This window comes from Colius striatus, unplaced genomic scaffold, assembly GCF_028858725.1.
Source record: "Colius striatus isolate bColStr4 unplaced genomic scaffold, bColStr4.1.hap1 scaffold_59, whole genome shotgun sequence".
Taxonomy (NCBI): Eukaryota; Metazoa; Chordata; class Aves; order Coliiformes; family Coliidae; genus Colius; species Colius striatus.
In genome coordinates, this window is record NW_026908533.1 from 206,602 (window position 1) to 232,590 (window position 25,989).

The 25,989-nt window shown below is 53.0% G+C and overlaps 1 protein-coding gene across 1 annotated transcript in view; it reads left to right on the forward strand.

Annotated features, from left to right (window-relative positions):
• The first annotated feature begins 361 nt into the window (after positions 1-361).
• Positions 362-25,989, forward strand: part of LOC133629520 (protein NDRG2-like) — a 39,863-nt gene continuing 14,235 nt past the window's right edge. The window contains exons 1-2 of the mRNA XM_062020175.1: positions 362-428; positions 650-692. Of these exons, the coding sequence (XP_061876159.1) occupies positions 362-428; positions 650-692 (110 nt within the window). The remainder of the gene's footprint in view (positions 429-649; positions 693-25,989) is intronic.

Here is a 25,989-nt window from a genome sequence, read left to right on the forward strand (position 1 = left end):
CTGTTTGCCATAATTGAAGGCTTTGCAAACCCCTGGGATTAACCCCTCCTGCTATAGAGGGAAAAGAGTGTCTTTGACAGTCGGGACAAGTGGCAATGATACTATTAGCCTGCTGAGGCGTAAGGTTAAACTGTCGTTTTAGGCCTCCGGCATTTTGGTGAAAAAAAGAATGGCTAAGTCGAGCTTGTGCTAAACGGTCAGGTAACACCTGTACGGGTAACGTAAGCACATCAGCTTGTCGGTTTCCTTCTGCAATAAACCCAGGTAAGGAGGTATGGGACCTAACATGCATAATAAAATAAGGATGCTGGCGAGAGTTCAAAAGAAAGATAAGTTCTTGTAACAAAGTGAATAAGGCGACATGAGAGACATCACGGAGTACCGAGGCCTCTGCTCGTTGAACAATTCCTGCAACATAAGCAGAGTCGGTAATTACATTGAGAGGAATAGACCATTTCCGAAAGACACGAACCACAGCCGACAATTCTGTTATTTGAGGAGAGCCCTGTACAGTTTCTACATCAGAGTCCCAACGTCCAGACTTATCATCCCACCAAAGAATGACAGACTTGTGGGTTTTTCCCGATCCATCTGTAAAAACAGTAAAGGCCTGCAGAGGCTGATCACTTCTTTTTGGCATCGGCAATAGGTGGAAATCAGCGTGTAACAGTTTATGAGAAGGTGGATGCGAGGTAAGTTGACCTGCATAGTTGACTAAAGCTGTCCCCAAAGCATCCGATTGTTGCAATAACCATTGCAAATAAACTGCTGTTACTGGTAAGCAAATAAGGGTAAAATCTGACCCTGCCAAAGTTAACAGTCTCTGTCGAGCCTTGATAACAAGGGATGCAAACATTTCATGCTGTGTCGAAATAGTTTTTGTAGCTTGGTTGGGTAGAAAAATCCACTCAATAATTAACAAAGGGTCCGGTTTCTGGTTGTCCCACTGAAAGATCAACGCATGAGGTTGCTGCACAGGGTTTAGAATGATGAGTTGAAAAGGCAACTCAGGTGCATACCGCTGCGCTTGTCTGCTGGTAATTGCTGTGGCAACCTTTTGTAACGCATCCATAGCTGCACTGTCAAGGCTTCGTGGAGCGCACAATTTTGTGTCCCCTTTAAGCAGTTGGAACAATGGATTCAAATCTGCATTTGTAATACCAAGTAAAGGCCGCACCCAGTTAATTGTTCCCAACAGCTTCTGTATATCGTGTAAATTTTTTACATTAGCTCGTATCTGCAAAGGCTGGGGAACAACAGTCTGGGCCCTAATACGCCATCCTAAATATTTCCAAGGTGGTAACTTTTGTACCTTTTCTGGCGCGACACAGAGGTCCGCTGATTTTACAGCAGCCATGACAAGGGCTACGGCTTCCTCCATGATTTCCTGGCGCTGAGCGGCCACTAGAATGTCATCCATATAATGATACATTAATACTTCAGGCATTACAGTTCTAACGGGGCTAAGCACTCTTGCTACAAACCATTGACATATCGTGGGACTATTTTTCATTCCTTGTGGCAGCACAACCCAGTGGTATCTCTGTAAAGGAGCTTGCATATTGATGCTAGGGACTGAAAAGGCAAATTTAGGGGCATCGTCTGGATGCAGTGGGATATTAAAAAAACAATCTTTTAGATCAATGACAGTTAAATGCCAATCACGAGGAATCATGGTTGGTGATGGTAGCCCGGGTTGTAGGGCTCCCATGTCCTCCATAGCATCATTAATTTTTCTCAAGTCATGGAGCAAGCGCCACTTGCCAGTCTGTTTTCGGATAACAAAAATTGGCGAATTCCAAGGACTCGTAGAGGGAACAATATGTCCCTCAGAGAGCTGCTCTGCAACTAATTCTTGGAGGGCGTGAAGTTTTTCTATAGGCAGGGGCCATTGATCGACCCAAACAGGAGAATCAGTTTTCCAAGTTAATTTTAGGGTTTCACGCCCTGCAATGGCCCCACCTAAAAAGGCTTTTGGGTAGTTTGAATAAACATTCCCCATTGAGATAACACGTCGCGTCCCCATAAAACCATAGGGACAGGCAAAACAAATGGTTTAACAGAAGCTGTTTGACCATTCGAATCCTGAATCTGAATCAAATCAGAGCTTTGTCGGCTAGTTCCATAGCCCCCTATCCCAGCCAGCGCCTGAGAAACATTTGCTAGTGGCCATTGTGGAGGCCACTTAGCTTGGGAAATAACTGTAACATCTGCCCCTGTATCAATGATTCCACTTAACACCACTCGGTGATTTCCGCGAACTAAAGTACAGCGACACATGGGGCGCTTCTGGGTGATAGATTGGACCCATAAAATCTCAGGCACTCCTGTAGAGCCAAAAGCTCCCTGTCTTTGTTTCGGCTGGCCATCAGACCGGGGGCTAGTTACTTTAGGGATTAAGATCAGTTGTGCTATTTTACTATCTTTTGGTATGGTACAAGGTGGAAACGGAGTCCAAGCCATGATTTTAATTTCCAATTCACTATCAGAATCAATTACTCCTGGCAACACAAAAAGACCCGACAGGGTAGCAGACGACCTTCCTATTAATAATGCTTGAGTCTGTGGTGGTAAAGGGCCAGTAACTTCAGTAGACAACAGGTGAACAGAGGAATCAAGTAAAGTTACTGTGTGGGAGGTTGCCAGGTCCAAGCCGGCGCTCCCTGGGGTTGCTGGGCAGAGGTCAGAAACCCTCCGGTCTCCTGCTCTCTCCCCTGCATATGAAGGGGCGCCGGAGCTGGTCGCGGAATTTGTGTCTGCACGCGCCGCGAGTTCGCGTTCAGCTGTCGGTTTCCCGATATGGGACGCCCATTCACATCAAACTTAGATTTACACTGATTAGCAAAATGCCTACCCTTTTGACACTTAGGGCAAACATTAGGCACTGAGGGTTTCTTTCCACTGCCGTTATTACGACAATCCCTTTTGATATGCCCTGGTTGTCCACAACCAAAACAGTTTCGTTTTTCACCTCCCCCAGGTCCCTGCATAGCTGCAAAAGCGGCAGCCATAGCCTCATATTTATGGTCCACCGTGCCAATCCTGTTACAAGCCTCTATCATTTCAATTATCGTGGGGTTCTGATTTGGGAGCGATTTTAAAAGTTTTTTGCAATCAGCGTTAGCGTTTTCTACCGCTAATTTCAGCAATAGGATCTCCCGAGCTTCGGCATTATCTATTTGCCGATCTAGAGCCTGTTTCAACCTATCAATAAATTGCATGTATGGCTCTCGGGATTCTTGAGTAATGTTAGTAAAGACCTTTTGAGGTTTCTCAGAGTCAGGGATTTTCATTAAGGCCCTTTTCGCTCTCTCTCGAATTGCTTCTAAGGCATCTCGGGGAATATCTCTTGCCTGAGCAGCCGGGTCTGCGTGTTGCCCTGTCCCAGTAAGGTGTTCCATAGTCAAAGCGGCTAAAGCAGCATTAGCATTTCCCACATATTCCCCTAATAGGGTTTGTAATGCCGTTCTCCATTGAGATTCCCACATAGTATATTGTGTTGGAGTTAACAGCAACCATACAAGAGATTTCAAGTCATGCGGGGTCATAACATACGTATCAAACACAGAGGACAGCAAGCTTACAAAATAAGGAGAAGAGAGCCCATGCTCCGTAATCGTACGGCGCAGTTCCTTTATGACCGAGAAAGATAAGGGTTCCCATTGAGCTGCTCCCCCTCTTCCCTGATAGACTACAGGAGCCACTATAGTCTGAGCTATTTCTAATTCCCCCTCTTTCAGTGCTTGGCGCTTGATTTCTCCCCAAACGTCATGAGGATCGGGGGGAAAAAGATCAGGCTCCTTTTCAGGGTCTATGGGTCCGGGGTCAAAAGGGTCATCCTCAGGTGGGCAACCCACAGCACAGGCAACTGGTGGTGAGGAGACTTGCGGAATCGGCACAGCTACAGACTGCGAAGCTGGTGGTGCAGAGGGCGTGGGGGGCTTTTCCTTTTCTTGACTCTGTGCTTTTATCGTTTCATAAATTAGCCTCCATCGTGGGAGCATCTGCTGAGCCTCCTCGTTTCCAGAGGTGGCTGCATCCCAAAGTTTCACTCCCACGTCATCCCAAGCGTCTTGGGTAAAGATCGAGGAGGCCGTAATAGTAGGAATTTTTACCTGGACCCACTTTAGAATTAGCTTAAGGTCCTGGCCTGAAATAGTCTTTTTGCCATGCTTTTCAAGCAGGGCTTTCATCAAGTCATATACGTCTCTTTCTGGGGGGCTCATCTGATTCCCCATTTCCCAGTTTCCCGCAGCTCACCTCTCGTTCCAGACGGGGGTGATTGGCCGGCCTCTCCCGCTTCGTTTCAGCAGCTCCTCCAGTTCTGCAGGACTCGCAGCCGGCACCGTAAAGGCGTTGATCTGTCTCCGACAGCGTCTTCACATGAATCACGTCGGGGTCACCATTTGCCGCGATTGAGAGACGGGGACGCAACTTGATGCAAGCAAAGTGTCCACCTTTATTGTACACGTTCGAGACATTTATACTTTTTACTATCAACGCGTAACAAAATGATTGGTTACTAAAATAATCTTCTCATACATATTGCAAAAACTGAGCTCCTTATAGGTTGATTTAATTAGCTGATTCTTAACAAAAAGATCATTAATCTATAAGACAAGACAAGCCTCAAGGTTTGTTTCTCAAGGTCATAACATCCTGTTATTGAGCAGGCTGTTCTTGTTCCGCCATCGCAGCTCCCTTGTTCTCTTGCCAAATCCCCGCTTCACTACACGTACTTCTTCATATCTATAATTTTCCACTGTCCTTCGGCATTCCTTCCTTATCTTATCCTGTAGGCCTAAAAAGACTCAAATCCCACTCAGTCATTAACACAGCACTATCCACAGCCTGGGGTTTTTTGCTCTTCTCCGTGTCCTGGTTTTGGCTAGGATAGAGTTAACTTTGATGAGGAAGTAGGAAGGGGCACAGCATGGGCAGCTGACCTGGGCTGGCCAAGGGGTATTCGATACCATACTGACATCATGCCCAGTACCTAGAGGCAGGGAGCTAGTCGGGGGCGGGGCTTCGGGAGCACAGGCGGGGCTACCGGTCGGAGGGGGAGTCGCGTCGGGTCCCGGGTGGTGAGCAGCCGCGGCACGCGCCATTCCTTTTGTATATTCCCCTCGTTTACTGTTAAAACTGTTCCTTTTTTCCCCCTGAACCTGTTCATTCTTATTGTTGTTCTATTAAACCGCTCTTATTTCAACCTACGCGGGTTTTTCCCCTTTTTCTCTGATTCCCTTTCCCACTCCACCGGGAGAGGAGGAGTGAGCGAGCACCCTCGTGGCTCTTTGTTCCTGGCTGGGCAAAACCACGACATCCGTCGTCACCCCAACAACGACTTCCCTGTGACGCAGGTCGGCCTGCCGAGACCTTGGAAACCCAGGCCTGCTGAAGTCCCTGGGTCTGTTGCCCCTCCAGACTGTAACCCCGACAACGACTTCCTTCTGATGCAGGCAGCCCCCGCCCTCATTCCGCAAACCCAGGCCCGATACAGGCCTGGGGACCGTTACCCCTCTCCGCCGTCACCCCGACAACGGATTCATTGTGACACAGGCCGCCCCTGACCAAACCTTGCAAACCCAGGCCCCCTGTGGGCCCGTGGATTGTTGCCCCCCTTCGCTGTCACAACGACAACACCTTCATTGTGACGCAGGCCAACCCCACCCAAACCTTGCAAACCCATGCCTGCTGCAAGCCCTGGGTCTGTTGCCCCTCTCCGCCGTCACCTCGAAAACAGATTAATTGTGAGGCAGGTCGCCCCAGCCAAAACCTTGCAAACCCAGGCCTGCTGCAGGCACAGGGTTTTTTGCCCCTCTCCGCCGTCACCCCGACAACTTCCCTGTAACGCAGGCCGCCCCTGCCCAAATTCCGCAAAAGCATGCCTGCTACGGGCCCGGGGTCCGTTGCCCCTCTCCTGCGTCACCCCGACAACGGGTTTATTGTGACACAGGACGCCCCTGACCAAATCTTGAAAACTCAGGCCTACTGAGGGCCCTGAGTTTTTTGCCCATCTCCGTCGTCACCCCGACAACGGGTTCATTGTGGCGCAGGCCGCCCCCACCCAAACCTTGGAAACCCAGGCCTGCTGCAAGCCCTGGGTCCGTTGCCCCTCTCCGCCATCACCCCGACAACGACTTCCTTGTGACGCAGGCCGTTCCCCACCAACCCTGCACCCCGAGGGCCGCTCAGGGCCCGGCTGCTGCTATCCCGTCATGCCGACAATGTGTTCATTGTGACGCAGGCCGCCCCTGACCAAACCTTGAAAACCCAGGCCTGCTGCAGGCCCGGGGTTTTTTGCCCCTCTCTGCCGTCACCCCAAAAACAGCTTCCTTGTGACGCAGGCTGCCCCCATCAAAATTCTGCAAACCCAGGCCTGCTACGGGTCCAGGGTCCGTTGTCCCTCTCCGCCGTCACCCCAAAAACACGATCATTGTGACGCAGGCTGCCCCCGCCCAAACCTTGCAAAGCCAGACATGCTGCCGGCCCTGGGTCTGTTGCCCCTTTTCGTCGTGACCTCGACATCGGCTTCTTTGTGATGCAGGCCGCCCCCTGCAAAATTTCGCAAACCCAGGCCTGCTACGGGCCCGGGGACCGTTGCCCCTCTCCTCTGTCACCCCAACAACGGCTTCCTTGTGACGCAGGCCGCCCTCGCAAAAACCCCGCAAACCCTGGCCTGCTGCGAGCCCTCGATCCATTTCCCCTCTCTGCCGTCACCCCGACAACGGGTTCATTGTGACGCAGGCCGCCCCCTCCCAAATTCCACAAACCCACGCCTGCTACAGGCCCTGGGTCCGTTGTCCCTCTTCTCTGTCACCCCGACAATGGGTTCATTGTGACGCAGGAAGCCCCCGCCCAAATCTTGCAAACCCAGGCCTCCTGCGGGCCCTGGGTCCCTTGCTCCTCTCCGACGTCACCCCGACAAAGGCTTGATTGTGACGCCGACCGCCCCCGCCCAAATTCCGCAAACCCAGGCCCGCTGCGAGCCTGGGGACCGTTGCCCCTCTACGCCGCCACCCCGACAACGGGTTCATTGTGACGCAGGCCGCCCCTGACCAAACCTTGAAAGCCCACGCCTACTGCGGGCCCTGAGTTTTTTGCCCATCTCCGTCGTCACCCCGGCAACGGGTTCATTGTGGCGCAGGCCGCCCCCGCACAAACCTTGCCAATCCACAACTGCTGCGGACCCTGGGTCCATTGCTCCTCTCCGCCGTCACCCCGACAACGGCTTCCCTGTGACGCAGGCCGCCCCCGACCAAACCTTGCAAACCCAGGCCTGCTGCGGACCCTGGGTCTCTTGCCCCTCTCTGTCGTCACCGCGACAACGACTTGCCTGTGATGCAGGCCGCCCCAGCCCAAATTCCGCAAATCCACGCCCGCTGCGAGCCTTGGGACCGTTGCCCCTCTCCGCCGTCACCCCGACAACGGCTTCATTGTGACTCAGGCCGCCCCCGCCCAAACACCGCAAGTCCAGGCCCGCTGAGAGCCCGGGGTCCTTTGCCCCTCTCCGCCATCACCCCAACAACGGGTTCATTGTGATGCAGGCCGCCTCGGCCAAAACCTTGCAAACCCAAGCCTGCTGCAGGCCCTGGGTCTGTTGCCCCGCTCCGCCGTCAAACCAAAAACGAGTTCATTGTGACGCACGCCGCCACTGCCCAAACCTTGCAAACCCACACGTACTGCGGGCCCGGGGTCCCTTGCAGCTCTCCGCTGTAATTCCGACAACTGGTTCATTGTGACACAGGCCGTCCCAGCGCAAACCTTGCAAACCCACGCCTGCTACGGGCCCGGGGTCCATTGCCCCTCTTCTCTGTCACCCCGACAATGGGTTCATTGTGACGCAGGCCGCCCCTGACCAAACCTTGAAAGCCCACTCCTACTGCGGGCCCTGAGTTTTTTGCCCATCTCCATCGTCACCCCAACAACGGGTTCATTGTGGCGCAGGCCGCCCCCGCACAAACCTTGCCAATCCACACATGCTGCGGACCCTGGGTCCGTTGCCCCTTTCCGTCGTCACCCCGACAACGGCTTCCCTGTGACGCAGGCCGGCCCCGACAAAATTCCGCAAACCCACGCCCACTGCGGGCCTTGGGTCTGTTGCCTCTCTCCGCTGTAACCCTGACAACGGCTTCCTTGTGACGCAGGTCGCCTCCATCCAAATTCCGCAAACCCAGGCCTGCTACGGGCCCTGGATCCATTGTCCCTCTACGCCGTCCCCCTGACAACAGGTTCATTGTGACGCAAGCCGCCCCCAACCAAACCTTGCAAAACCAGGCCTGCTGCGGGCCCTGGGACCGTTGTTCCTCTCCTCCGTCACCCCGACAATGGCTTCCTTGTGACGCAGGCCGCCCCCGCCCAAACCTTGCAAACCCAGTCTTGCTGCGGACCCTGGGTCCGTTGCCCCTCTCCGCCGTCACCCCGACAATGGCTTCATTGTGACGTACGCCAACCCCGCCAAAACCTTGCAAACCCAGGCCTCCTGCTGGCCCTGGGTCTGTTGAACCTCTCCGCTGTCATCCTGACAACGACTTCCTTGTGACGCAAGCAGCCCCCGCTCTCATTCCGCAAACCCAGGCCCGATACAGGCCTGGGGACTGTTACCCCTCTCTGCCGTCACACTGACAATGGCTTCCTTGTTTCACAGGCCGCCCCCGCCCAAACCCAGCAAACCCAGGCCTGCTGGGGGCCCTGGGTCTGCTGCCCCTCTCCGCTTTCACCCCGACAATGACTTCCCTGTGAGGCAGGCCGCCCCCGCCCAAATTCCGCAAACCCAGGCCTGCTGCGGGCCCTGGGTCTGTTTCCCCTCTCCGCTGTCACCCCGACAACGGCTTCCTTGTGACGCAGGCCGCCTCCGCCCAAATTCCACAAAACCAGGCCGGTTGCTGGCCCCGGGTCCGTTGCCCCTCTCCACCGTCACCCCGAAAACGGTTTCATTGTGACGCTGGCAGCCCCAGCCCAAACCTTTAAAACCCAGGCCTACTGCGGGCCCTGGGTCTTTTGCCCCTCTCCGCTGTCACCCCGACAATGACTTCCTTGTGACGCAGTTCGTCCCCGCCCATATTACACAAACCTAGGCCTACTACAGGCCCAGGGTCCGTTGCCCCTCTCCGCCGTCACCCCGACAACGGCTTCCTTGTGACGCCAGCCACCCTTGCTCAAATTTCGCAAACCCAGGCCTGCTACGGGCCCGGGGTCTGTTGCCCCTCTCCGCCGTCAGCCCGACAACAGCTTCCTTGTGACGCAGGCCGTCCCTGCCCAAACCTTGCAAAACCAGGCCTGATTCGGGCCCGGGGTCCGTTGCCCCACTCCGTCATCACACCGACAACGGCTTCCATGTGTAGCAGGCTTCCCCCGGCCAAATTCCGCAATCCCAGGCCTGCTACAGGCCCCGGGTCTGTTGCCCCTCTCCTCCGCCACCCTGACAACGGGTTCATTGTGACGCAGGCCGCCCCCGCCGAAATTTCGCAAACCCAGGCCTGCTACGGGCCTTGGGTCCGTTGCCCCTCTCCTCCGTCACCCCGACAACAGATTCATTGTAACGCAGGTCGCCCCCGCCCAAACCTTGAAAACCCACGCCTGCTGCGGGCCCTGGTTCCGTTCCCCCTCTCCGCCGTCACCCCGACAACGCCTTCTTTGTGACGCAGGTCGCCCCCGTCCAAATTCCGCAAACCCAGGCCTGCTCCGGGCCCGTGGTACTTTGCCCCTCTCCACCGTCACCCCAACAACGGCTTCCTTGTGACTCAGGCCCTACCCCACCCCCATTCCGCAAACCCAGGCCCGCTGCGAGCCCCTTGTCAGTTTCCCCTCTCGGCCGTCACCCCGACAATGGTTTCCTTGTGACGCAGGCCACCCCCGCCCAAATTCAGAAAACCCAGGCCTGCTACGGGTCCGGTGTCCGTTGCCACTCTCCTCCGTCACCCCGACAACGGGCTCATTGTGATGCAGGCCGACCCCGCCCAAATTCGGCAAACGCAAGCCTGCTGCCGGCCCTGGGTCCGTTGCCCCTATCCGTCGTCACCCTGACAACGGGTTCATTGTGATGCAGGCCGTCCCCGCCCAAACCTTGCAAACCCAAGCCTCCTGCAGTCCCGGTGTTTTTTGCCCCTCTCCACCGTCACCGCGACAACGACTTCCCTGTAATGAAGGCAGCCTCTGCCAAAATTCCACAAACCCAGGCCCGCTGCGAGCCTGGGGACCGTTGCCCCTCTCCGCCGTCACCCCGACAACGGGTTCATTGTGACACAGGCCGCCCTCGCCCGAACCTTACAAACCCAGGCCTGCTGTGGACCCGAGATTTTTTTCCCCTCTCCATCATCACCCCAACAACGGGTTCATTGTTATGCAGGTCGCCCTCGCCCAAACCTTGCAAACTCAGGCCTGCTGTGGGCCCGGAGTCCGTTGCCCCTCTCCGCTGTCACCCTTACAACAACTTCATTGTGACGCAGGCTGCCCCCACCCAAATTCCGCAAACCCAGGCCTGCTACGGGCCCAGGGTCCGTTGCCCCTCTCCGCCATCACCCTGATAACGGCTTCATTGTGACGTAAGCCGCCCCCGCCCAAGCCTTGCAAACCCAGGCCTGCTGCGGGCCCTGGGTCCGTTGACCCTCTCTGCTGTCACCGCGACCACGGGTTCATTGTGACACAGGCTGCCCCCGCCCAAAGCTTGCAAACCCAGGCCTGCTGCGGGCCCTGGGTTCATTGTTCCACTCTGCTGTCACCACGACAATGGCTTCATTGTGACGCAGGCTGCACCCGCCTAAATTCCACAAACCCAGGCCTGCTATGGGCCCAAGTTCCATTGTCCCTCTCCTCTGTCACCCCGACAACGGCTTCATTGTGACGCAGGCCACCCCTGCCCAAACTTCGAAAACCCAGGTCTGCTGCGGGCCCTGGGACCTTTACACCTCTCCACCGTAACCGCGACAACAGGTTCATTGTGACGCAGACCCCCCCCGCCCAAACCTTTCAAACTCACGCCTGCTGCGGGCCCTGGATCTGTTGCACCTCTCCGCCGTCACCCCGACAACGGCTTCCTTGTGATGCAGGCTGCCCCAGCCCAAATTCCACTAACCCAGGCCTGCTACAGGCCCAGGGTTTGTTGCCTCTCTCCTCCGTCACCCGACAACGGGTTCATTCTATCACAGGCCGTCCCCATCATAACCTTGCAAGCTCAGGCCTGTTGCAGGCCCGGGGTTTTTTTCCCCTCTCCGCCGTGACCCCGACAGCAGGTTCATTGTGACTCAGGCAGTCCCCGCCCAAACCTTACAAACCCAGGCTTGCTACGGGCTTTGGGTCAATTACCCCTCTCCGCCGTCACCCCGACAACGGGTTCATTGTGATGCAGGTCGCTCCCGCCCATACCTTGCAAACCCAGGCCTGCTGCGGGCCCTGGGTTTTTTTCCCCTCGCTGTCATCATGACAACAATGGGTTCATTATAACGCACGCCGCCCATAACCCAACCTTGCAAACCCACGCCTTCTGCGGGCCCTAGGTCCGTTGACCCTCTCCGCCGTCACCCCGACAAAGGCTTCCTTGTGACGCAGGCTGCCCCCACCCAAATTCCTCAAACCCTGGCCTGCTGCGGGCCCGGGGTCCGTTGCCCCTCTCCGTCGTGACCCTGACAACAGGTTCATTATGACACAGGACGTCCCCTCCTAAACCTTGCAAACCCAGGCCTGCTACTGGCCGTTGGTCCGTTGCCCCTCTCCGCCGTCACCCCGACAACAGGTTAATTGTGATGCAGGCAGCCTCCGCCCAAACCTTGCAAACCCAAAACTGCTGCGGGCCCGGTGTTTTTTGCCCCTCTCCGCCGTCACCTCGACAACGACTTCCCTGTGACGCAGGCCGCCTCTGCCCAAATTCAAACAACCCAGGCCCGCTATGAGCCTGGGGATCGTTGCCCCTCTCCTCCGTCACCCCAACAACAGGTTCATTGTGATGCAGGCCGACCCCGCCATAACCTTGCAAACCCAGGCCTGCTACGGGCCTGGGGTCCGTTGCACCTCTGCACCGTAACCCCGACAACGGGTTCATTGTGACGCACGCCGCCCCCGCCCAAAGCTTGCAAACCCAGGCCTGCTAAGGGCCCTGGGTCCGTTGCCCCTCTCCGCCGTCACCCCGACAACGGCTTCCTGGTGATGGAGGCCGTCCCCGCCCAAATTCCGCAATGCCAGGCCTGCTGCGGGCCCTGGGTCCGTTGTCCCTTTTCGCCGTCACCCCGACAACGGGTTCATTGTGACGCAGGCCGCCCCGCCCAAATCTTTAAAACCCAGGCCTTCTGCGGGCCCTGTGTCAGTAGCCCCTCTCCGCCGTCACCCCGACTACCGGTTCATTGTGACGAAGACTGCCCCTGCCCAAACCTTGTAAACCTACGCCTGCTGCATGACCTGGTTCCGTTGCCACTCTACACCGTCACTCCGAAAACGGCTTCCTTGTGATGCAGGCCGCCCCCAGCCAACATTTTGCAAACCCAGGCCTGCTACGGGCCTGGGATCCGTTCCCCCTCTCCGTCGTCACCCCGACAACAGGTTCATTGTGACGCAGGCCGCTCCCGCCCAAGCCATGCAAACCCAGGCCTGCTACAGGCCCTGGGTCTGTTACCACTCTCCCCTGTCACCCCGACAACGGCTTCCTTGTGACGCAGCCCGCCCCCGCCCAAATTCCGCAAAACCAGGCCCGCTGCGAGCCTGGCGACCGTTGCCCCTCTACGCCGTCACCCCGACAACAACTTCCTTGTGACGCAGGCCGCCCCCGCCCATACCTTGCAAACCCACGCCTGATGTGGGCCCTGGATCCGTTGCCCCTCTCCGCCGTTCACCCCGACAACGGCTTCCTTGTGACGCAGGCCGCCCTCCGCCAAATTCCACTAAACCAGGCCTGCTACGGGCCTTGGGTCCGTTGCACCTCTGCGCCGTAACCCTGACAACAGGTTCATTGTGACGCAGGCAGCCCCCGCCCTAACCTTGCAAACCCAGGCCCGCTGTGGGTCCGGGGTTTTTTGCCCCACTCCGCGGTCACCCCGACAACGACTTCCTTGTGACGCAAGCAGCCCCCACCCAAATTCCACAAATTCGGGCCTGCTACGGGCCCCGGGTCCGTTGCCCCTCTCCTCCGTCACCCATACAACGGGTTCATTTTGACGCAGGCCGCCCCCGCCTAAACCTTGCAATCCCACGGCTGCTGCAGGCCGTGGGTTCATTGCCCCTCTCCCCCGTCACCCCAACAACGGCTTCCTTGTAACGCAGGCCGCCCCCGCCTAAATTCCACAAATCCAGACCTGCTACGGACCGGGGGTCCGTTGCCCCTCACCGCCGTCACTATGACAACGGGTTCATTGTGACGCAGGCCGCCCCCGCCCAAACCTTGCAAAGCCAGGCCTGCTGCAGACCCGGGGTTTTTTCCCTCTCCGTCATCACCACAACAACGGGTTCATTGTGATGCACGCCACCCTGGCCCAAACCTTGCAAACCCAGGCCTGCTGCGGGCCCGGGGTCCATTGCCCCTCTCCTGCGTCACCCCGACAACAACTTCCCTGTGATGCAGGCCGCCCCCGCCCAAACCTTGCAAACCCATGTCTGCTGCGGGCCCTGGGTACATGACCCCTCTCCACCGTCACTCCAACAACGGCTTCCTTGTGACGCAGGCCGTCCCAACCCAAATTCCGCAAACCAACGCCTGCTACGGGCCCGGGGTCTGTTGCCCCTCTCTTCCGTCACCCCGACAACGTGTTCATTGTGACGCAGGCCGCCCCCGCCCAAACCTTGCCATTCCACGGCTGCTGTGGGCCCTATGTCCGTTGCCCCTCTCCGACGTCACCCCGACAACGGGTTCATTGTGACTCGGGCCGTCCTTGCCCAAACCTTGAAAACCGAGGCCTACTGCGGGCCCGGGGTTTTTTGCTCCTCTCTGCTGTCACCCCGACAACAGGTTCTTTGGGACTCAGGCCCCCCCCACCCAAACCTTGCAAACCCAGGCCTGCTGCGGGCCCTGGGTTTTTTGCCTGTCTCCGCCCTCACCCCAACAACGGGTTGTGACGCAGGCCGCCCCCGCCCATACCTTGCAAAGCCACGCCTGCTGCGGGCCCTGGATCCGTTGCCCCTCTCCGCCGTTCACCCCGACAACGGCTTCCTTGTGACGCAGGCCGTTCCCCGCCAACCCTACACCCCGAGGACCGCTCAGGGCCCGGCTGCTGCGATCCCGTCTCCGCCATCATGCCGACAACGTGTTCATTGTGACGAAGGTCGTCCCTCCGCTCACGCTGCATTTCGTGGCCTACTGCGATCCTAGTTCCCGTTACCCCGTCTCCACCCTCATGCCCTCAACAGGTACATTGTGATGCAGGTTGCCCCCGCCCAAAGCCCGCACCCCGTGGTCAGCAGCGAGCCTGGCCGCCGTTACCCCATTTGCACTGTCACACTGGCAACAGCTCCATTGTGACACAGGTTACCCCTATGAGCACAGCCGCCGTTCTTTGTCTCCGCACCTCCCCCCATCCCCCTGTCAACCCCACATACTATTCACTGTGATACAGGCTGTTCCCCGCCCCAACCCTGCACCCTGTGATTTGCTGCAAGCCCGACCACCATTAATCCCTCTCCACCGTCACCCCGACAACAGCTTCATTGTGACGCAGGCCGCCCCTGACCAAACCTTGAAAACCCAGGTCTGCTGCGGGCCCGGGATTTTTTGCCCCTCTCCGCCGTCATCCCAAAAACGGCTTCCTTGTGACGCAGGCCGCCCCCGCCAAAATTCTGCAAACCCTGGCCCGCTGCGGGCCCGGGGACCGTTGTCCCTCTCCGTCGTCAACCCGACAACGGGTTCATTATGACACAGGCCGCCCTCGCCCAAACCTTGCAAACCCAGGCCCGCTAAAGGCCTGAGGACCGTTACCCCTCTCCGCCGTCACCCCGACAACGGGTTCATTGTTAAACAGACCGCCCCTGACCAAACCTTGCAAACCCAGGCCTCCTGCGGGCCCTGGATCCGTTGCCCCTCTCTTCCGTCACCCCGGCAACAGCTTCCTTGTGACGCAGACCGCCCCCTCCCAAACCTTGAAAACCCAGGCCTGCTGGGGGCTCTGATTCCGTTGCTCCTCTCCGCTGCCACCCCGACAATGGCTTCCTTGTGATGTAGGCCGCCCCCAACCAAACCCTGCAAACCCAGGCCCGCTGCAGGCCCAGGGTCCGTTATCCCTCTCCGCCGTCACCCCGACAACGCCTTCCTTGTGATGCAGGACGCCCTCGCTCAAATTCCGAAAACCCAGGTCTGCTACGGGCCCGGGTTCCGTTAACCCTCTCCGCCGTCACCCCGACAACGAGTTCATTGTGACGCAGGCCGGCCCCCTCCAAATCTTCCAAACCCAGGCCTGCTGCAGGCCCTTGGTCTGTTGCCCCTCTCCACTGTCACCCCGACAACGGCTTCCTTGTGACACAGACCGCCCCTGACAAAACCTTGAAAACCCAGGCCTGCTGCAGGCCTGGGGTCTGTTGCCCCTCTCCGCCATCAGCCCGACAACAGCTTCATTGTGATGCAGACCACCCCCGCCCAAACCTTGCAAAACCAGGTCTGCTGTGGGCCCTGGGTCCGTTGCCCCTCTCCGCCGTCACACCGACAACGGCTTCCTTGTGACACAGGTCTCCCCCCCCCAAATTCCGCAAACCCAGGCCTGAGCCGCCCCCCGCCGTATTTATTGTGTAGATAAAGAGATTTAAGGCGGGGGGGGGGGGGGCCGCATTGCGGCCCTCAGGATGATGGCGGGGGGGGGCACCTATGTGTTAGCATTACTGTATATGGAAAGTTAGAAGCAGTTAGGCTAAGGTCTGTATCGAGGCCTAGTGAGCAGTGTGGGATGCTGATGTAACCTGCAAGGTTTGGGCAGGGGCAGCCTGCGTCACAATTAACCCGTTGTCGGGTTGACAGCGGAGAGGGGCAACGGACCCAGGGCGAGCAGCAGGCCTGTGTTTGCAAGGTTACGGCGGGGGCGGCCTGCGTCACCGGGAAGTCGGTGTTGGGGTGATGGAGGCGAGGGGCAATGGACCACGGGCCCGTAGCAGGCCTGGGTTTGCGCAATTTGGGCGAGGTCGACCACGGTCACAAGGAAGCCTCTGTTGGGCTGACGGCAGAGAGGGGCAACGGACCCAGGGCCCGCAGCAGGCCTGGGTTTGCAACGTTTGGGCGGGGGCGGCCTGAATCACAATGAACCTGTTGTCGGGGTAACGGCGGAGAGGGACAATGGTCCCCATGCTCGCAGCAGGCCTGGGTTTGCAGAATTTGGGCGGGGGCGGCCTGCGTCACAGAAAAGTCGTTGTCGAGGTGACGGCGGAGAGGGGCAACGGACCCGGGGCCTGTAGCAGGCCTGGGTTTGAGGAATTTTGGCGGGGGCAACCTACGTCACAAGGAAGTGATGGCGGAGAGGGACAACTGACCCAGGGCCCATATCAAGTGTGGCTTTGCAAGGTTTGTGCGGGGCAGCCTGCGTCACAATGAACCCGTTGTCGGGGCGACGCGGAGAGGGGCAAAAAACCCCGGGCCCCAGCGGGCCTGGGTTTGCAAGGTTTGGGTGGGGGTGGCCTGCGTCACAATGAACCTGTTGTTGGGGTTACGGCGCAGAGGTGCAACGGACCCTGGGCCCTTAGCAGGCCTGGGTTTGCGGAATTTGGACGGGGGCGGCCTTCGTCACAAGGAAGCCGTTGTCGGGGTGACGGCAGAGAGGGGCAACGTACCCAAGACTCGCAGCAGGCGTGACTTTGCAAGTTCTGGGCGGGGGCGGCTTGAGTCACAATGAACCCGTTGTCGGGGTGACGGTGGAGAGGGGTACGGGTACCCAGACCTGTAGCAGGCCTGGGTTTGCGGAATTTAAGTGGGGGCGGCCTGCGTCCCAAGGAAGTCGTTGTCGGGGTGACAGCGGAGAGGGGCAACAGACCCAAGGCCTGCAGCAGGCCTGGGTTTGCAAGGTTTGGGCGGGATCGGCCTGCGTCACAATGAAGACGTTGTCGGGGTGACGGCGGAGAGGGGCAACGGTCCCCGGGCCCGCAGCAGGCCTGGGTTTGTGAAATTTGGGCGGGGGCAGCCTGCGTCACAATGAACCTGTTGTCGGGGTGACGACAAAGACGGGCAACGGACCCAAGGCCAGTAGCAGGCCTGGGTTTGCGGGGTTTGGTCTGGGGCGGCCTACGTCCCAAGGAAACCGTTGTTGGGGTGACGGCAGAGAGGGGCAAAGGACCCAGGGCCCGCAGCAGGCCTGGGTTTACAAGGTTTGGGGCTGGTGCTTCCTCTTGTTAGCATTACTGTATATGGAAAGTTAGAAGTAGTTAGGCTAAGGTCTGTATCAAGGCCTAGTGAGCAGTGTGGGATGCTGATGTAACCTAGCAGTCTAGGGAACTAGTGGGGCATGCTGAGCTTGTGCATTCTTGCTTAAACAAAGCAAAGAGATTAGTGAAGAATGCTGAACCTGAATCTTGTTTTTCTCAAAGAAATCGCTATCTCGAATGTTTACCTGTTTGTTATCTATGGAAATTTCTGGCTGTGGATTCAGATAAGCATAGTCTCAAGTAACTACATGAAAGAGCACAACATAATCCTAAAGTCTAAGAAAACTGGTAAACATCACGGGGACCTGATGAAGTAATCATTTGTGGAAAGTATATAAACTCTGTGAAATTTTCTGTTAGTGGGGGCTCTGACTTTGGACACTAGTCCTCAGGTCCCTAGGGCCCTCAATAAAGCATCGCATGAAACGACCTCGGTTGTTTTGTGTTTTCCTTCGGGAACGGGCAGCAGTTTTCTGGCGACCGCGGCAGGACTCCGAAGGTGGTTGGGGCGGTTCGCGTGCTGATTTACTCCACGTCGGCACTGAGAGATTCTCGGGGAGTCATCGGTTCGTGCCCGACCCCCGCACCTGGCGGACGACTGCTATAAGGTAAGCCCATAGGTGCTTTATTTTCTGGTATGGGTGCCTGCTCATAAGACGAGGCGGCGATCCTCGCTGAGTTGGGCTAAGACGTCTTGGTGGATGCCTAGGCGCCGGCTGTAAGACGCGGTGAAAGCTGCGCAGGTCCGGCACTTGCCCCTCGCGGCGTCGAGAAGTGGCAAGTTGGTTTGGTTCTGGTTATTGGTTTTGTGGTTTTTGTTTGTATCGTTACAGTGTCTGTGTTTGCTGTTATTTTGTCTGCTGTTATTTTGTTTCGTGAATACTTGAAATGATGCCGCTTAAAACTTTTAAGCCGTTAGTTCAGTCTAATAGTAAAATCCCAGGAAACACCCCATTAGGATGTTTGCTGGGTAGATGGAGGAGTGCTGGATTTTATCAGGATTTGAATAAGGGTAAAACGATAAACTATTGTAATCATTGGTGGCCTTTATATGAGTCAGAAGGGGGACCTGCGTGGCCCCTAAACGGTACTGTCGATCCAGGTGTTATTTCACCTTTGATGCAGTATTTACGGGACAATGAGAAATGGGATGAGATCCCGTATTTGGATTTGTTTTATTATTTAGGGCGAAAACTGGATTGGCAGAAGGAATGTGGTATTTTAGTTTTGGAAACAAAGGAATTAGGGTGTAGTGAATGTAAGAAGAAATCTATGTGTGTTAAGTGTTTAGCTGCCTCCTCTGGTCCAGAGGAAGATTTATCGTTATTAGTTGCTCATAGTGGACAGGGTCCCTCTGCTCCACACTATGTTCCACCTCAGATGGAACAGGATAGTGAGGACGATGATAATGAGGAGGAAGAAGAGGATGAAGATGAGGACACCAGGAACTTGGATAAAATGTTAGAAGTTGCGTGGAAGGTTTATAATCGTAGGGGAAAAAGAATCAGCTAAGCGGCAACAAGCAGGTATACTGGCTGTAATTCAACAATCAGGAGGACAAAGGGGCCGAGGTCGTGGTAGGGGAGGCTCTGCCCAAGGAAGAGGTGGTTATGGTCGGGGAAGAGGGGGATTTTGAATGGGAAACCTTAACCAAGGAAAGCTAGGTTCTAATCAGTGTGCTTTTTGTCAATAGATAGGACATTGGAAAAATGAATGTCCTGTGAAAAATGGAATGGGGGGTGGCGCCGGGACAATGGGTAGTTATCCTATGCCTGAGGCAGATGTCGCCCAAGCCCTGGTTTTGGGGAATTACCAAAATCAGAGCTGACTAGAGCAAGGGTTAAAGGTAAGGTTAGAAATAAATGGTAAAGAACAGGAATTCACAGTTGATACTTATTCAGTTCTCAATAAAAGACTGGGACCAATAAGTGATACCACCGTACAGGTGGTAGGGGCTATGGGTCAGCTGGAAGAAAGACCATTTTTGCAGCCTCTAAATTTGAAATTTGGGGGAAAGGAATTGGATCATCAATTTTTTTTATATGCCCAATTGTCCCAAGCCCCTGTTTGGAAGGGATTTATTGTCTTTGTTAAACATGAAAATAATATTTCAAAATGGGAGAGTAAAATTGGAGATTCCAAATGAAGACATTGGGAAAATTTTTGTAAGAAAGGAAATAGAACCTGCTCCCATTCCAGAAGAAATAGATCAGGCAGTTGTACCCTGGGTATGGGAAACAGGGACCCCAGGAAAGTCAAAAGCTGCCCAGCCTGTTGTTGTAGAACTAAAGGAAGGAGCCCAGCCGGTTAGGGTTAGACAATATCCAATTAAGTTGGAGGCTAGGAAAGGAGTGGCTCCACTGATAACTCAATTTGTGATTCAAGGAATTTTACAGGAATGTGAATCTAACACTCCTATTTTTCCTGTAAGTAAGCCTAATGGTAAATATAGGCTAGTGCAAGATTTAAGGGCCAAAAATGAAATTGTAAAGGACATTCACCCAGTGGTTGCTAACCCTTATACTCTGTTAACATCTGTGTCGGAAAGGTTTAAATGGTTTACAGTAATTGATTTAAAAGATGCCTTCTTCTGCATCCCGCTGGCATTACCAAGTAGGAAGTATTTTGCATTTGAATGGGAAGATCCAAATTTAGGAAGGAAGAAACAACTGACATGGACACGGCTTCCGCAGGGTTTCAAAAACAGCCCCACTATTTTCGGAAATCAATTAGCCAAAGAGTTGGAGGAATGGAAGACCGAACAGGTAAGAGAATCTCCATTCTCTTATGTGATTTTGCAGTATGTGGATGATATTCTGTTGGCAACTGAGGAAAACGAAGTTTGCCTGAAGCTTACAATTGCCTTACTGAATATGCTGGGACAAGCAGGATATCGAGTATCTAAGGAAAAGGCCCAGCTCCTCAAAGAGAATGTTCTTTATTTGGGATGTGAATTGATGCAAGGTCAGAGACGATTGGGTACAAACAGAATTGAGGCAATATGTGCCATACCCCTTCCAAGGAATCATCAGGAACTGAGATCATTTTTAGGAATGGTTGGTTGGTGTAGACTGTGGATTCTAAATTTCGGATTGTTAGCCAAACCCTTGTATGAGGCTTTGAAGGAGCCCCAATTGGAATGGAGTCCACAAAGGAAAAGAGCCTTTCAGGAGCTAAAACAAGCTCTGAAAGAAGCACCTGCCTTAGGGTTGCCGGACTTAAATAAGGATTTTCAGCTTTATGTAAATGAAAGGCAGAATCTGGCTCTGGGAGTGTTGACCCAGAAAATAGGGTCATGGAAACGCCCAGTGGGATATTTTTCAAAACAACTGGACAATGTTAGTGCTGGTTGGCCGTCATGTTTGAGGATAGTTACGGCCACAGTGATCCTCATACAGGAAGCCCGAAAACTGACTTTGGGAAGGAAAATGGAGGTCTTTGTGCCCCATATGGTCTTGGCTGTCCTGGAACAAAAGGGGGGTCACTGGTTATCATCCAGCAGAATGTTACAATATCAAGCTATATTAAGAGAACAAGATGATGTGGAACTTAAGATAACTAACCATGTCAACCCAGCAGAATTTCTTCGCAGCAAACAGGAAGAAGGGGAGCTGGTTCATGATTGTGTAGAAACAATTGAACAGGTGTATGCGAGCCGAGCAGACCTAAAGGACACACTGTTAGAAGATTCAGATTGGGATCTCTTTACCGATGGATCCAGCTTTGTGGAAAATGGAACCAGGTATGCGGGATATGCGGTGGTCACAGCTGCACAAGTGATTGAAGCAAAGGCTTTAGCCCCTGGGACATCTGCTCAAAAGGCAGAGATAATTGGACTTACCGGGGCATTAATTTTGAGTACTGGAAAAAAGGTAAATGTATGGACTGACTCGAAATATGCCTTTGGAATTGTACATGTTCACGGTGCCTTGTGGAAGGAACGGGGACTGTTAAACTCACAAGGGACTATGATAAAACATAGATCGGAAGTTCTCGCCCTGTTGGATGCGGTACATAAACCAGAAAAGGCAGCAGTAATGCACATCAGGGGACATCGTAAAGAAGAAGGAAAGATATATCGAGGGAATGAACTAGCAGACATCACCGCTAAAGATGCTGCTCGACAGGTTTGGACTCAGATGGCTTTAATACCAACCAAGGTGAGCCCTGTTTCTCGTTGTATGATTCGGGGACCGAGCTATTCTGCCAATGATGAGAAATTGGCGACATATCTAAAGGCCCAGAAGAATACAATTGGATGGTATGTAACGACAATGGGACAAGTGGTGGTGCCCAAAAATGTTATGAAGTCCATATTAGAGACTGGACACAATAAATGCCATTGGGGAGCAGAGGTGTTGGTAAAACTTTTGAAAAAGGAATTAATTTCCAACCAAATGTTAACGCTGGCAAAAAGGGTGAATGCCATGTGCCCAGTTTGTTTAAAGAATAATCCTATTGTAAGGAAACAGGTGCAGTTGGGAAAATTACAAATAGGACCAGAGCCTGGAGATTATTGGCAGGTTGACTTTTCAGAACTTCCAAGGGCTCAGGGACTCAAATACCTGTTGGTGTATGTGTGCACCTTTCCGGGGTGGCCAGAAGCCTTCCCTTGTAGAACAAACCAAGCAAAGGAAGTGGTGAAAACATTGTTGAAAGAAATAATACCTAGATTTGGAGTACCACTGGGATTATCATCAGATAGAGGCCCACATTTTGTGGCAGGGATAGTTCAGGAGGTGGCTAGGACGTTAGACATTACCTGGAATTTACACACTCCATGGAGACCCCAGTCTAGTGGTCAAGTAGAAAGGATGAACCAAACATTGAAAAATCAGATCAAAAAGATATGTCAGGAGGCCAAACTTCAGTGGCCCCAAGCTTTGCCGTTAGCGTTACTTAGGATTAGGATAAAACCTAGGGAAAGGATAGGAGTAAGTCCGTACGAGATACTGTACGGCAAGCCTTATCATGCCACCGTGTTAAAAGGAGACCCGCATGTATTGGAAGACCAGGTGATTTTAACTATGTTATGTCGCTCAATAGAGTTCTCAACGCCTTATGGGTGCCCTTCAATGGAATCGGCCGCTCCCGCTGGAAAATCCAGTGCATGATATTCAACCGGGAGACCAGGTCTATGTGAAGAATTGGTTCACAGACCCACTGAGAGAGACATGGGACGGTCCCCATCAAGTGATCTTGACAACTTTCACAGCCATAAAGGTAGCGGGAATCGACGCTTGGATCCACTACACTCGAGTCAAGAAGGTTCCAACCGAATGGGAAACCCAAGTGGTATCCCCCACTCGAATGATATTTCGAGCAAAACAGCATTCTTAACTGTTGTACTGTTGATATTATTGAAAATGGTATCGGTCAATGGATTTGTATTTGTCACTGTTACAGAGCCTGTGGTTACTGTTATGGAAGGGATGGATGTCAATTTAACCTGTGACATTACTGATGACCAGGGAGCTGGAGCCAAGGAAATAATTGCGATTTGGAAACTAGGACAAACCAGATTGACTGCAAGTATTGTTACTGTTTGGAATAAGGATACCCAAAAAGGAAGTGTTGCCTTGCAATTGACTAATTTAACGTTAGGAGAAGCAGGAGTATACATGTGTTTGGTGTTAATTCGGGAAAATTTTGATTATAAGCAAATAGATTTGAGAGTAGTACCTTGGTCCCCGATTCAGGCGGGAGTAGAAGTAATACCAAAAATAGCTTCAATGGATATGTGGGATGGCCCACCCTTGAGGATAAAACTGCACTTTTACTTCACAAAGAGAATGTGAAGCCCCGGTTCAAGTTAAATGGTGGAAAATGGGACCTCAAGGATTGTGGGACAGGATCGAGGAAGGAATCAGTTGGTGGAATGTGGGGAACAGAGGGATAGGATGGCTGAATTATACTCAACCTCTGTTGGGTAAGGTGGATGGACAATATCTATGTGTAGCTGTATGTGGACCCTACTCTAATTATGGAAAAAGAAATGTGCAGGGCCGACCTCATTTGAATCAAAGAATTAGGGCCACACAAGGGGTGTGTCAGGCCAACAAAGGGAAAATAGTTATTTTAACATGTAAAGTGAATCCCAGAATGAGTTTTTCAGATTTTGGGTGGTGGTTTGGAGATAGCAGTATACAGCCTGGAAGGAAATATCGGATAGAGAAGAGGTTAGGCGGCACCATAGTATTAATAATAAATGACGTACAGTCAGATGATGAAGGGATGTATTGGTGTTGGATGGCCAGAGGTGCGTGGTGGGCCCACTCTAGGATGTTAGTATCATTAATTAGAGGCAAATATAGCCGAAGGAGAATACGGGATCTAGGAAATGGGACAATAAACTTCCATCGAGATGAAGGACGGGAAAACTTAGTGTTTGGGTTGATTAGAGATTTTGGAATGATTCAGAATGTATCTAAGATTACAGCATGTTTGCCACTACCTCAGGCTGCAGGTGAACCTATACCCTGGGGAATTATTCCAATAACAACCATGCCAGAAACCTCTGTTAATTTTACTTGGAACTGCAGGCAAGTATCAATAAAGTATGAAGAGTGGATAAATGGGTGTTTAATACAGGGGGATTTAACGGAAAAAGAGTGTAGATCATTGCTGGGGTATTATAGATGGGTTAGAACAGGTCCTTATGGGAGAGGTGGCAATATTAAAGGTCGCTGTACAGTAGATGGTACTATTCCAATAATTGGATATTGGTGTAGTAGCACAAAAATAAAAGTCGAAAAGATTAGGAATGAAGAGATCTACCAGAATGTTACACAACAACAAACTTTGGAGGATGAATGGGACACAGTATGGGGACCTGATTTATTGGAATCATATAGTTACCTAGGTCCAGTACAATGGTGTATACAATGGACAGGGGAGAAAGATCAGACTCACGATAGTGTGATGGCTACATACACTTCCGTGAGACCATCCAGAGATCAGAAAGAAATATGGAACTGTACGAAAGTTTTTACTTCTGACTCCCCAGAGAGTCAGATAGGTTTAGTCCCTGTTAGAGTTCTGCTGAAATGGGGGTGTGAATGTCGGGGATACAATCATACGATTAAAGACAAAATAAAGGGAGATGTACATGAGAAAGGGATGTATGGAAAAAGGGTCATTAATTGCAAATCCACCACAATCAGAAGTCCAGGAAACTTAGTTTGGGTTATGGGTCATGGGCAATGGACCACCCATTTACCAATTGATGGTCCAGTAACTCAAATAACATTGGGAGTTCCCACATTGTGCCCATTTTGGAGACAATCTAAATTAGAAACAAGGATAGCTCGGAAGACAAGGGAAATAGGTGATGATATCAAAGTAGAAGATGAGTGGCATGAACCAAGTGATGGAGTAAAATTTGGCTAGGCTTTAGAGTCTTTGTTTGCCCAGGGTGCATCTTACCGTAATAGGGAAATGTTGTATAAGCTACTGGGCCAGACTAAAAGATTAGCAGCAGCCACCAAGAAAGGGTTTAAGGATATGAATTTGCAGCTACAGGCAACTAGCAGAATGACTTTGCAGAATAGAATGGCCTTAGATACGTTGCTGCTGCGGGAACATGGGGTCTGTGGTTACCTGAGCAAAAGAATTGATCACTGCTGTATCCATATTCCAAACATGACAATCGAAGTAGAAAAAGATATTTTACAATTGTAGGCGGTTGAAACCGAAGCCAAAGAAATTGAAAAAGAAGCTCAACATAATTGGATAGGAGCAATATTTGATTCATTGGGGCTCCAGGTCTCTGGGTGGATTTCCTCAGTCATCCAATATGTAATTATGTTTGTTATACTATCGATGATAATTTATATAGTTTACAAGTGTATTTTAGGAACCATTACCAGAGAAAAGCTCAACACCTGCAGATTAATGAATGCGCTGACCAGAAATGGAACTGGAAATGGGTCTCCTCCTCCATCATATAAGGAAACCACTACTTGAGACACGGACAATAAAGACAGATGATGTTGAGCATCCTTGCAAGATAGAAGAATGCTCGAAAGGGGGGACTTGTTAGCATTACTGTATATGGAAAGTTAGAAGTAGTTAGGCTAAGGTCTGTATCAAGGCCTAGTGAGCAGTGTGGGATGCTGATGTAACCTAGCAGTCTAGGAAACTAGTGGGGCATGCTGAGCTTGTGCATTCTTGCTTAAACAAAGCAAAGAGATTAGTGAAGAATGCTGAACGCTGAATCTTGTTTTTCTCAAAGAAATCGCTATCTCGAATGTTTACCTGTTTGTTATCTATGGAAATTTCTGGCTGTGGATTCAGATAAGCGTTGTCTCAAGTAACTACATGAAAGAGCACAGCATAATCCTAAAGTCTAAGCAAACTGGTAAACATCACGGGGACCTGATGAAGTAATCATTTGTGGAAAGTATATAAACTCTGTGAAATTTTCTGTTAGTGGGGGCTCTGACTTTGGACACTAGTCCTCAGGTCCCTAGGGCCCTCAATAAAGCACCGCATAAAACGACCTCGGTTGTTTTGTGTTTTCCTTCGGGAACGGGCAGCACTCTGTCAAAATGAAACCGTTTTCGGGGTGACGGAGGAGAGGGGCAACGGACCCCGGGCTTGCAGCGGGCCTGGGTTTTTCGGAATTTTGTCAGGGGCAGCCTGCGTCACAAGGAAGCCGTTGTCGGGGTGACGGTG